We start from the raw sequence: 14110 nt of genomic DNA on the forward strand, positions 1-14110 counted from the left end.
TCTTTTCACCTGCCAGCGCGGACTCTCATTGGCGAGGAGTAACGTGTGGGAGGCTCACACTACCCCTGCCATTTTCCTGTCTTTGCTGTGCAGGCGCCTTGATCGACCTGTAGGAGTCGCTGTTTACAACGACCAGATTACCACCCTTCGACTTCCCTCCCGCTAACTCTGCCAATTGAGTCAGTATGACGGCCGGCCCAAGCCGGAGGCAACGCTGACAGACGGATTTGAGACCGGTGTCTCTTGCGTTGGTGACGAGCGCAATGTCCGCTGTGCCACCCAGCCGCCCACTTTATGGTGTTTTTGTGTTGTTCTTGATTTCTTCTTGACTTGTTTAAAGAACACATGTCCGGCCCATGGGGACATTAACGTGTGTTGCCGGGCCTTACAAATACATTTGATTTGATTCAGAAACAGATACGAATACATATTTGATGAAAATCTACCATCACCGGCCCGGAGGCGAAACATATCAGGAGAACCTCCTCTTCCTCCTCTTCCTCCTCTTCCTCCGCTGGATTCTGTATTAGATCAGAAGACAGCAATGCCTCACATTTAGCATAACATCTTCCTCAAATATGATAACATTTTTGTCGGGTGTTATGGTGTTTAATTAAAGGGGGATTCCGCCTATTTTATTTTAGTGTCCCGGGACAAGTTAGTTGATATTGGCACTGAGTTTGTGTCGTTCTCTCACTCAAATTCGTTTTATATTCTAGTATTGCTAACCGACCTGAACCACTCTTTAAACCTCATTTGGGTGTAAGGGCTCACATAAACATTGTTGCTCCACGTATTCAGTGCCCTAATCGTTTTAGAGCGTGGAATTTGCATTCCGGGTGACATCTGTCCTGGGACACAGGAAGAACATACTGACTGAACTGTCCTGGGGCACAGGAAGAACATACTGACTGAACTGTCCTGGGGCACAGGAAGAACATACTGACTGAACTGTCCTGGGGCACAGGAAGAACATACTGACTGAACTGTCCTGGGGCACAGGAAGAACATACTGACTGAACTGTCCTGGGGCACAGGAAGAACATACTGACTGAACTGTCCTGGAGCACAGGAAGAACATACTGACTGAACTGTCCTGAGACACAGGAAGAACATACTGACTGAACTGTCCTGAGACACAGGAAGAACATTATGTGAATTGTCAAAATGGGCGACATTGCCCTTTAAGACATTGCCCTTTTGTAATGCTTCAGAAACACTGGGATCCTTTGACAGTGATGAATCAGCAAGAATTGGTCCCATAAAAGTAATGAAAAGGTAATGAAAGTAAGTGCATTTTTGGGAGGAAACTAACAAACAAACAAAAACATCATTAATAATAATACAAAATCATTCATAATGAATAATAATTCATTCAAATGACCTGCTTTCCTCAGACACACCTTTTATCGCCCTCATTTTCATTTTCAAATAAATAAATAAATAAAGGAACTGGCGAACAAAAAAAAATCATTACAAACAATCAATGAAACAATAAATCAGCGTTCCTTTCTCAACGAGGTCATAATACCACTCTGCAGTCATTCAAAACAAACGACAATGGTATTGACGCTTTTACCACTCACTGCGTTTGACAATTACCTAAGAATCGTAAGAATCCTCTTTTATGACCAAGGATAAAGCCCTCTCTTTAAAAATAGACGTAAACACAAAGTAATTATAGTTAGTTATATAACATTGCTGCCTGGTTCACGCAAGCAAACAAACAAACAAACCAATAAGGACACACACACACACACACACACACACACACACACACACAGGCACACACACTACTGACCTGCTGATCAGGTGAAAACGTGAACAAAAAAGCTGACGCCGTGATAGTGAGAAAGAGAGAGAGAGAGAGAGAGAAAAAGGTGGCTCTGGTTATTTCGCCTTATGTTTGTGTGTCCAGTGGCAGCATTGTTGTGGCCCCGCTGAGTGTTCCCTGTAAGCCACGCAGGACAATGGCCAGGCGCTGAATGGGCCCACCAGCGGGGGGGGCTTTAGCTTTGTAAACAGTGAGGAATGTCCCAGGGGGGGGGGGGCAGCGTGCTCGGCGTAGGGCAGAGGGGCCTCTCTGTGTGTGTGTGTGTGTCCCCACCCTCAGCCCTCAGGACTGACCGTCCAAACCCCCCGAGTGACCACCAGAACCGCCGCTGACGCGCGCGGAGAGACGGGGGGCCGGAGGAAAGACAGCAAATGCCGGGGCGGAGGCGAGAGGAGAGAGAGGGGTAGAGATCCAGGTAGAGAGAGAGAGAGAGAGAGAGAGAGAGAGAGGCGGGCCGGCTGGCTGGGGCTGGATCAGGTGGACTCAGGTGGACCCGGGTCATGTGCTCCCGCGTGGGGGCCGCTGGTGCGTACGGCTCTGCGCCGCGTGACGGAAGCCCGGGAGGAGGGACCGGAGACGACGACGACGATACCGGCGGCGGCAGCAGCGAGGAGGCGGGACCTCGTCGCCTGAGGACAACGGACGCGCCGGGGGAGGGAGGGTCGAGCCGGGCGCAGCATCATCATCATCATCATCATCATCCGCCCCCGAGACCCGCCCCTCCCCCACCGGGGAGGAAGGTGCACAGAAAGGTCCGCGGAGAGAGAGACGGACGTGGTTGGCGGGAGAGGGAAGGAGACGGAGACGGAGACGGAGAGAGGAGGACAGAGGGCGTGGAGAGCGGAGAGAGTGACGGGGAGAGAGGACACAGAGACACGGGGGACAGAGGACACAGAGACGGGGACAGAGGACACAGAAACACGGGGGACAGAGGAAGAGACAGAGAGGGGAGACAGAGGAGCTCCGTGCTCATGGAGGGTGCAGAGGGACCGGACAGGCTCCAGGGGGGACTACCTTCTCCCAGGCCACACAGCGCCAGTGACCTCTGGTCCGCCGGTACCAATTCCCGGTCCCTTCGGCCGGCCACAGGCCCCCTTACCCCTGTTCTCCCCCGACCCCCGATCCGACCCAGAGCCGTGCCCCTGTCACCGCGGAGACCGTCGCCGAGGCCCACCGAGCTCCACCGCCGCCACCGCGCTCCTCACACTTCCGGAGACCCCGATACATTCTGGGTCGAGGTGAGGACGGGAGCAAGGGGGATCGGACGGTCGTCGACTCCGGCCCTCCTCCTCCTCCCCTCTCGCACCGGCCGAGAGCTGGGAGAGGAGGAGGAGGAGGAGGAGGAGGAGGAGGAGGAGGAAGAGGGCATAGAGGAAGAGGAGGAGGAAGGGGAGCAGGTAGCAGGAGGCCAGGCGGGGAGCAGCGGGGTGGTGGGGGTGAGGAGGAGGACTCTGACCCAGGCTGCGCCGTCGTCCCCCACTCTGGGCGCAGAGAGGAGGATGAGTAAGAGAGAGAGGAACCGGATGAAGAGCCTGAGGAGGAGGCAGCGGCGGAGGGAGAGGTGGAGGCAGAGCCAGCCGCAGGATAACACACAGGTGAGGCTCTCGAATGGGTTAAGTAGCTGCAGGACAACAGACAGGTGAGGCTCTCGAACGGTTAAGTAGCTCTGGATAACAGACAGGTGAGGCTCTCGAAGGGTTATGTAGCCCTGGATAACAGACAGGGGAGGCTCTCGAAGGGTTAAGTAGCCCTGGATAACAGACAGGGGAGGCTCTCGAAGGGTTAAGTAGCCCTGGATAACAGACAGGTGAGGCTCTCGAAGGGTTAAGTAGCCCCGGATAACAGACAGGTGAGGCTCTCGAAGGGTTAAGTAGCCCTGGATAACAGACAGGTGAGGCTCTCGAAGGGTTAAGTAGCCCTGGATAACAGACAGGTGAGGCTCTCGAAGGGTTAAGTAGCTCTGGATAACAGACAGGTGAGGCTCTCGAAGGGTTAAGTACTTTATTGCCAACAGCAATACAATATGACAGTACAAAGACAGTACAGACTAAATAAAATAAAGTAAACACTTAAAAATAAATAACCTTTAGATTGGGTCCCTCCTCCAAAGCAAATATACAAATATATAGGAGGTAGAGCAGTCGTCTGGCAATCTGGAGGTTCCCGGTTCGATTCCCGCTCCTCCCGGGCAGCGTGTCGATGTCTCCTTGAGCAAGACACTTAACCCCTAATTGCTCTCGAGTTGTGGTGGGTAGTTGTTGTGGGTAGTTGTGGTGGGTAGTTGTGGTGGGTAGTTGTGGTGGGTAGTTGTGGTGGGTAGTTGTGGTGGGTAGTTGTTGGGTAGTTGTGGTGGGTAGTTGTTGGGTAGTTGTTGTGGGTAGTTGTGGTGGGTAGTTGTGGTGGGTAGTTGTTGGGTAGTTGTTGTGGGTAGTTGTGTTGGGTAGTTGTGGTGGGTAGTTGTTGGGTAGTTGTTGTGGGTAGTTGTGGTGGGTAGTTGTGGTGGGTAGTTGTGGTGGGTAGTTGTGGTGGGTAGTTGTGGTGGGTAGTTGTGGTGGGTAGTTTGTGGTGGGTAGTTGTGGTGGGTAGTTGTGGTGGGTAGTTGTGGTGGGTAGTTGTGGTGGGTAGTTGTGGTGGGTAGCAGATCCGCTGTGTACACTGAGAAATAGGCCACGTTCAGGCCTATTTCGGAATCTGATTTCTTTGACTCAGATCCTCTTTTTTCATGTGAACAGCACAAATCACATGGAATCTGCTCTTTTCAATGCTGATTTGAGCCACTTTTCATATCCTAAATTAGATACAGGTCTGATTTCGGTTGCAGTGCGACCTCAGTCCTGTGACTTTCGTGCGACTTTTACACGTCACTCTAGATTGACATTTGTCACAATCTTTTACGTCCATCTTGTTTATTGTTTATTTGCGCACGCGGGTCAGTTCAGGAGCGTGTGACCGGTTCACACTGGAATCTGATATTAGTGGCTCGGGAGGTAGAGCAGTCGTCCGGTAATCCGGAGGTTCCCGGTTCAGATTCTCGCTCCTCCCGAGCAGCATCTTGAAGTGTCCTTGAGCAAGACAGTTAACCCCTAATTGCTCCCGATGAGCAGGTCGGCTCCTTGCATGGTCACCTCCACCGTCAGTGTGTGGATGTGTGAGTGAACGGGTAAAATGTGAGGAACAAATTTGTAAAGCGCTTTGGATAAAAGCTGTTATATAAATGCAGCCATTTACCATTTAAATAACAATGTGAACCAAAAGAAAACAGGATCTGAGTAATAAATCAGAATTGAGCACTAACGGCTTTCAGCGTGTTTCCGCCGGGTCTGTTAAGTAACCAAGGCAACGCTGAAAGGTCACGCTCCTCGTTGCCAGTGGGAGAGAGCCGCGCGGCTCCGTGTTCCGCGTCCCATGCTAATGATACACCCTGGGAGGGTGGTGCAAGGCACGGGTCCCAAGAGCTCTCCCTGGGTGTGAGGGCGGTAATTACACTGGGAGCACCCCCTAGGCCGGCACGCCCCAGAGCCAGGGGGGACAGGGGGTGGGCAGACCTGGGATCAGTGGGCTGTACGTGCTCACCTACCGGTGATACATCGTTAAGCGTTAAAAACATGCATATTTGAAAGATATAAAAAAAAAAGAATTGTACCTGTAATTTTCGATCGTCTTGGAATGAGACAGGGAATACAGTTTTGTGTAAGATAAGATAATATATGATACGATATTCCTTTATTGATCCCCTTGTGGAAATGTGTGCGCCATAGCAGCATGGGTGAAGGGAGGTACAGGTATGGGCGGGTAATAGTAGAAAGAGATAAATATAGGCAATAAAATGATAATAAAGATACAAATAAACAGTGTAAACAATAAAGGTTATGTTAAAGTGGTGTGTGGTCCAGTTATGCCAATTTAGTGCCAAGGGTCAGAGCAGCTACTGTAACCTGATGCTTCTGCTGCTGCAGTTACAGCAGGTAGCAGTTTGATACTCAGTACATACTGTATGTGATGGTGACCGTGGGAGCGAGAGAGAGAGAGAGAGAGAGAGGGGGGGGAGAAGAGAAAGAGAGAGAGAGAGAGAGAAGAGAGAGAAGAGAGAGAGAGAGAGAGAGAGAGAGAGAGAGAGAGAGAGAGAGAGAGAGAGAGAGAGAGAGAGAGGAGAGAGAGAGAGAGAGAGAGAGAGAGGGGGAGAAGAGAGGGGGGAGAAGAGAGAGAGAGAGAGAGAGGCTTCCTGTGTAACAGCATCAGCTCTATTGAAACACTTGAAACTCATCCAAGAAAACACAGGGAACTGAGTGGAACAGAACAACAGAAAAAAGAACAAATGTGATACCAGCACCTAGGAGAGGGTTGATACCAGTCGTTAAAGCCCTGATTTGTGCAATACATCTAAATTTGTACTTTTTATTATTATCGTGGCACATGATTGATGGTCGGATCTACTAAAATGAACTTGCTCTTTTATGTGTTTGGAGGCGGTTATTTATATCCTATTTCTACTGCTTTGGTGTCTTATTGCTTCAGAGGTCCGCTCTGATTTCTAGCCAGCAAAATTTGACCTTGAGGGTGGTGTGTGTGTGTGTGTGTGTGTGCGCGTGGCGCACGCGCGTGTGTGTGTGCGTGCGTGTGTGTCTGTGTTGGTCATTCCCCTATGCAGAGAGCTGGATGGCTACGTCTGGTTAATTGAAATGTGGAATATCCAATCATCATGAAATCATTTGCTAAACCTCTCCAGGCTCTAACCTGTTAACAGTCCTGCAAATTTAGCATAAAATGCCTGTCGATTGCAAACTGAAAGGACATATGACGCTATTCTGGAACCATTTGTAGCAGATGCACAAGTCTGGCCTCTTTTGAAAGGAAACACTCTTGATGCCTGCAGATCGATCTACTCTTAAATGTTACTTGTCCTTTCGACAAGTTATGTTTTTGTAGGTTTTTATTGATTTTTGTTGCCGGGCAGTCCGGTAGAGAGAGAGAGAGAGAGAGAGAGAGAGGAGGAATGGAGATAGACCGGGAAGACATTCGGCAAAGATCACGGGTCCGGGAGTCGAACCCGGGGTCGGCCGTGTTGCACCCCAGTGCTGTATGCGGTGCGCCGCTCTGGGGCGCCCCAGATCGATCCACTCTATAGTTATTAGCTGAAAACACTGCTGGGACCATAGAATGAAGTCTTGCCTAGAACATGTCCAAAGTCGATAACAATATCACCAAAAAACGTGTTTTACACATCTTTACGTAATTGTATGTTTAGGCGTTTTTCCAAAAAGGAGTGAGAGGAGTGTGAATCCGTACCCACCTTCAAAACCGCTCTCAAAGAGCACCTACAGGAGGCTGCAATTCGAAACTGGCCCCGTAAATGTCCGAACCCCGCCCCCCTCTCAACCCCCCCCCCCCCCCCCCCCCCCCCAATGTACAGTTTCCTCCCCCTCAAATGTATATATTCTCTTTTAGAAACTCTGTCTGTAAAAAAAACAGTACTGTATATTTGTATATCACGTATGTCATAAATGTTGAAATTGAAAATGGGGGACCCTGATGTAAACAAGACGAACGTCTTTCTCTGGTCTGCATCCCCTTAACAATTGTGTGTATTGAGCCGTACTGTATTGTACCCATTCTGCAATCTGTTAATAACATTTTCAATAAATCACTACCTCAGTCCCCTCTCTCCCTCTCCCCACTAATCTCTTGTCACATACAGTACACCACCCCACGCCTTCTCACACAACAACAGATCAACAACAGATCAGCGCAACAACAGATTAGCGCAACTTGCGCTCCGGAGAGACAGGCACATGTTCATTCTCTTGCGTACGCTGCGCTTTTACCACTTTTACCGCTTCTCTGTCTCAGAAAAACAACTCAAGTAAGATGTCATTATTTTCAGAATTTCATTGGCTACACAAACGGTCAACAGATACAGTGGGAGTCAGCATGTGAGACTGGGAAGGCACACATCTGACTCCATGACCTTAAGCACCGGGGCTGTGAGCTCCCTCCCCCTGGTCCCGCTACACAAATAACTACACCTCCAAGGGCCACTTCTTAAAGCTCCTCAAGTTCGCAGGTGACCAAGTTGGATATGACGAGTCTGAGTACAGACAGGAGGTACAGTAGAGACAGGAAGTACAGTAGAGACAGGAAGTACAGTAGAGACAGGAGGTACAGTAGAGACAGGAAGTACATTAGAGGCCCCTCACACCTTGGCTGCATGGCCCAAGCCCCCCCCCCCCCCCCAGGGAAGAGACAGTGGAGCGTGACAACTGAAGCGATGAGACATGGAAAGAGTGTTTCCCCCGTGAACTGGGGCCATTAACAACCTTACTGAAAACACCCTGGTCCCTCCACACACACCCTCCCACACCCACCCTGCTGCGACTGCAACACTTCCATCCGTGTGTTCTGTTTTATTCTTACCACCTCCTCAAGTGCAATAGTTCTTAAAAAGACAGCATATAGACTCTTTATATCCAATACAGTAAATGTGCACATTTTACCCATAGGAAAATCCCATATTATCTCTGAAGAACTGGTCCTCTGCGAAACACTCGTTGTACAAGTATCGCAGATAAATTCCAAAGGTACTCACAGTTGCACGAGGGTTTCGGACAGAGAAACGCAATGGTTTGAAAGCTTGGCGTTGCTAATAAACATTTAAAATATTCTTTTATAAACTGCTGGTCAACACTGCTCAAAACAGCTTTAGCTGACTGATGCACCTTGTACAATGAGCGTTTCGCCAGTTCTTCAGAGTTAATTATGGGATTTTATTGTCAAAAGACAAAATAATCATATTCGTAAGTAAAATGGTAAATGGCTGCTTTTTTTCTTTTCTTTTTTTTACAATTTGTGCACATTTTACCCATTCACATTCCATAGGAAAATCCCATATTAACTCTGAAGAACTGGTCCTCTGCGAAACGCTTGTTGTACAAGTATCGCAGAGAAATTTAAAAGGTACTCACAGTTGCACAAGGGTTTCGGACAGAGAAATGCAATGGTTTGAAAGCTCGGCGTTGCTAATAAACATTTTAAATATTATTTTATAAACTGCTCGTCAACACTGCTCAAACCGGCTTTAGCTGACTGATGCGCCTTGTACAACGAGCGTTTCGCCAGTTCTTCAGAGTTTATTATGGGATTTTATTGTCAAAAGACAGAATTATATTACAAAGAAATATATTCTTATTCTTGAAATGGTAAATGGCTGTTTTTCAATTTTTTTTTAACAATTTGTGGACATTTTACCCATAGGAAAATCCCATATTAACTCTGAAGAACTGGTCCTCTGCGAAACGGTCGTTGTACAAGTATCGCAGAGAAAATTCAAAGGTACTCACAGTTGCACGAGAGTTTCGGACAGAGAAACACAATGGTTTGAAAGCTCGGCGTTGCTAATAAACATTTTAAATATTATTTTATAAACTGCTGGTCAACACTGCTCAAAACGGCTTTAGCTGACTGATGCGGCTTGTACAATGAGCGTTTCGCCAGTTCTTCAAAGTTAATTATCGGATTTTATTGTCAAAAGACAGAATTATATTACAAAGAATTATATTCTTATTCTTGAAATGATAAATTTTTTTTTTTTTTTTTTTTTTTTTTTTTTTTTTTTTTTTTTACAATTTGTGCACATTTTACCCATAGGAAAATCCCATATTAACTCTGAAGAACTGGTCCTCTGCGAAACGCTCGTTGTACAAGTATCGCAGAGAAAATTCAAAGGTACTCACAGTTGTACGAGGGTTTCGGACAGAGAAACGCAATGGTTTGAAAGCTCGGCGTTGCTAATAAACATTTTAAATATTATTTTATAAACTGCTGGTCAACACTGCTCAAAACGGCTTTAGCTGACTGATGCGCCTTGTACAACGAGCATTTCGCCAGTACTTCCGAGTTAATTATGGGATTTTATTGTCAAGACAAAGTAATCATATTCGTAAGTAAAATGGTAAATGGCTGCTTTTTTTATTTTATATTTTTTTACAATTTGTGCACATTTTACCCATTCACACACCGACGGCAGCGGCAACCATGCAAGGTGCCAACCTGCTCATCGGGAGCTCGTAGGGGTTAAGTGTCTTGCTCAAGGACACATCGACACGCTGCCCGGGGAGAAGCCGGAATCTCCGGATTGCCAGACGACTGCTCTACTGAGCCACTGTCGCCATGAAACTAGTACTTCCAGGTCTTACTCGAAAATGGAACTAATGAATAAACTTTTCATGCACTCACTCAAAAGAACAAAAGAGGCACTCAAAAGAACAGAGGCGCAGGGACGACAGGAGCATGACAATTGTCTATGCAGACCATTCAAAGTCTATGAGCTTCCGAAGAAGGGTGGTCACGTGAGGGGATGACAGGTGAAGGACAATTGTCTTTGCAGACCATTCAAAGTCTATGGGCTTACTTACGAAGAAGGGTGGTCATGTGAGGGGACGACAGGAGAAGGACGATTGTCTATGCAGACCATTCAAAGTCTATGAGCTTACGAAGAAGGGTGGTCACTTGAGGGTTGATGGCGCTTTGCTTCTTTGCCCTGGAGCCTTTCTCCGGGTTGATGCCCAAAAAGCACCTGTTAATAAGCAAAGATACGTTTCAGTTTTAAATAGACTCAGCATTTATCAAGGTGCTCACCTGTGTCTTTTCCCACACCACACCCTGATGAAGACTGCTACTAGTTCAAACTTGTTGGATCATCCTCACAATAAAATTATTTTTTTAGCCTAGCAGAGTGTCTCATGGTAGCTCTAAAATAATGTTTACTTATCTGAATTTTGAAGCCATAGTATAATGTGAATTAAACCATTATGTCAATTTCTTAACAAGATAGCACAGCAACATCAAGTGATGGTGTGGTCCCAATTCACATAGTTGGTTCCAGGCTTCATACTCAAAGCATTTAATCTACTTTATGGCCTCTGTAGAAAGGCATGGACTTAATAGCCAGATAGTCTTTGCATGATAAGTCTTACTGATGACATTGATCATGTGTTTGAGTGTTAAAATACCTTTGGATGAACTCCAGTGTGGATGATCCAATGGAAGGATACTCCAGGTTTAAGACATAGTAGCTGGTGAATAAAGCAGCTACCCCATGCAAAAAGAATGGGTGTGGGCCCATCACAACTTGTCCCTCGATGGATAGCATCCATCCAGAAGGCTGCATTGTGTCACCTGAAATGAACAGATACCCCGTCATGCGTTATAGTGGATAGGTACATTCCTGCAAGGACATGACACAGAACCCTCCAGTTCAGGTGGACAGCACTTTTCTACTCCACCATCACCGTCACTAACTGGACTTGATGGGAGTGCAAGAGACGCAATGCCTTCTGTCAGATTTTCGCCCTCGATGCAAAGGAACACATAAGCTCATCCCTGAACCAGGGTTTCCCATTAATTACCTAGACTGTGGCATCCCACCACAGTTGTATAATGAACCAAAAAAAGATTTTATCAAAAAAAAGTTTTCAAAAGAATTATGTATTTATTATTATTATTATAATTTTTTTTTACTATTTTTTTAAATATAAAGTTTGCCAATAAGGATGTATCAGTAGTATTGGCAGTGGTAGTAGTCGTAATAGTAATCCACAATATTTTTTTATTTTCTAAAAAATAAACCAGTTCAACACAGGTAACCACTTTTGCTTCATTTATTTGATGGCTCAAGTGTATTCTCTAGTCCAGGGGTTCCCAAACTTTTCAGGCCGCAACCCCCGAAATAACAGTGTCAGAGAGCCGCGACCCCCACTATTATAGGAGGTAAAAATCTTTTTTTTAAATGTACAATTTTTTTTTTTTTTATAAATGGAAATGTACTGTATGGTTGAAACATGCAAACGTTCAAGCACACACACACACTAATAAGCATTGGAGGCTTTTAACCAGGGCCGGACTGGGGAAATCATTCAGGCCAGGAAATATAGTGCGAAATATAGCCCCAGTCAGGCCACTTTTTAAGCGGGGGTCTGGGGGTCCCCACCAGGACATTTTGTTACAAAGACTTAATTTCCTGCATTCTGGTGTAGGCATTTTTTTTATTTGTAACCTTTAAATGCCAGTGTTTGTGATCACAAATTATTGTTAAAAAAACAGGCTAGCATATAACACTGATTTTGATGAATTTTTTGTTTTTTGTAAGGGTCCCTCCACCAATCACATGCTGCTCCCTTTGTGTGTGTGTGTGTGTGTGTGTGTGTGTGTGTGTGTGTGTGTGTGTGTGTGTGTGTGTGTGTGTGTGTGTGTGTGTGTGTGTGTGTGTGTGTGTGTGTGTGTGTGTGTGTGTGTGTGTGTGCATTGTGCGTGCGTGCGTGCGTGCGTGCGTGCGTGCGTGCGTGTGTGTGTGAGCAAGAGAGAGACAGTTTTCCAACTTGTGTGGGTTGCAGAGATCTCCTGGTTGTTCCCCACCTAGGTTATCTAACTATTGGCCTGGCCCTATTCCCCGTACCTGGTTCAACTAAGTCGATCAAAAGTCCCATTATCCAGATTCAATTAACCCGATGTTTGAATCCGCGCTTTCCCTGTTCCTCGAACGCTGATTCTGTCTTGTTAATTCGAACCAGACTTGATACTCAGGATAATTGCGTGCGGCCGCCTCACCTGAAAAGACAGCAGTTGTCGATCGCAGAAATCCTGATTTTCTAACGGCATTGATTGATTTAAAACTTTATTAACAGATTGCAGAATGGGTACAATACATTACGGCTCAATAGCCTCGCAGACAAGTTAAATGCATATCTATAGGCACATTTTAAGTCCCTCATTACCCCAATCAATCAGATTATATTTATTTAAATGTGCCTGCTGGCAATAGGCTTAATGGAATGAATAATCGAATGAGATCTTGCTAGCGAAAATAATTATTTCTTTCAGAATAAGTATACAAAAACAAGCCCAAAGAGTATATCTAATTGATACGAATTAATAGATAATTATGAGGATATCTGTACTGTATGCGCTTAGGTATCATACATCGTTCCTAAAGTTTTCAGGCCGTGACCCCCCGAAATAACGGTGTCAGAGAGCCGCGACCCCCACTATTATATAGAGGTGGTTGAAACATGCAAACGTTCACACGCACACATATGCATTGTAGGCTTTTAACATGCACAATAACTACACAAAATAACACAATAATCAAACAACCATAAAATGAATACATATAGCGTGTTTCATTTAGAAGGCTATAATGTTCAACTCACCTAATGAGATGGATGGGCATATGTCCAGTCTGGGTTTAATTTTGGAGACAGCTACTCGGAGATCATCCTACACATTCATTCAGACGTGATCTGTACTTATTTTTTATATAAAGTCAGTGCAGATAATGTTTTTTCAAATAGGTAGGTATAGCTGTGCGTATTCCCCCTCAATTGATATCCAGTAGGCATCAGAGGTGGGCAGCGAGCTGGGACGCATTCTCCATCAGAAACAAGCGTGCCTCATCCCGCAACTCAAACAGGTGTCGTGCAGTATGTAGGAAATCCATAGGCTGAATATGATTTATTATCAGCATTTTAGGTCTATTATTTTACATTTCAAAAGCATGTCTTTTACCAGTTTAATGTATTTTAATTGTTTTTAATTATAGGCCTATTTCACACATTCTATGAAATCAATACATTCTGGAAATCATCTCGCGAAAACATTATTCAGAATGGTATAATGGGATCAAAGAGCACCTACGGGAGGCTGCAATTCGAAACTGGCCCCCGTAAATGTTTCCTCCCCCTCGTATATATATTTTCTGTTAGGATCTCTGTTTAACAGTACTGTATATTTGCATATCTTGTATGTCACAAATGTAACAGTACTGTATATCTGTATGTCATGTATGTCATAAATGTCATGATATATATCTGTATGTTGTGTATGTCATAAATGTCATTATGAATTGAAAATGGGGGACCCTGATGTAAACAAGATGAAAGTCTTTCTCTGGGTCTGCATCCCCTTAACAATTGTGTGTATTGAGCCGTACTGTATTGTACCCCATTCTGCAATCTGTTAATAAAGTTTCCAATCAATCAATCAATGTCTGAGGAAGGGATCTGCCATTTTTTTCCGAGGGAGTGGCCAGCTTATATCCAGCTAACTCAACTAAACCTGCTCTGGAGCAGGTTAAAAATGTTCAATCTGTTGCCATAGTGATTTAGACAATCACGCGTCGGGGAACCGAAATATCTGGCTTAAGTCAAGTTACCCTGAAAATTATCCGGCTAACTCAGTTAGCCAGGTACGAGGAACAGGGCCCGATTCTAAGTTCAGTGGCATGAC

General features: G+C 45.7%; 1 protein-coding gene across 1 annotated transcript in view; it reads left to right on the forward strand.

Annotated features, from left to right (window-relative positions):
• Positions 1-2334: 2334 nt before the first annotated feature.
• Positions 2335-14110, forward strand: part of rnf180a (ring finger protein 180a) — a gene marked incomplete at both ends in the record, with an annotated part of 73595 nt that continues 61819 nt past the window's right edge. Inside the window, 2 exons of the mRNA XM_084323171.1 lie at positions 2335-2574; positions 3295-3429. Of these exons, the coding sequence (XP_084179297.1) occupies positions 2335-2574; positions 3295-3429 (375 nt within the window). The remainder of the gene's footprint in view (positions 2575-3294; positions 3430-14110) is intronic.

Source organism: Notolepis coatsorum, assembly GCF_963971535.1.
Source record: "Notolepis coatsorum genome assembly, chromosome: 10".
Taxonomy (NCBI): domain Eukaryota; kingdom Metazoa; phylum Chordata; class Actinopteri; order Aulopiformes; family Paralepididae; genus Notolepis; species Notolepis coatsorum.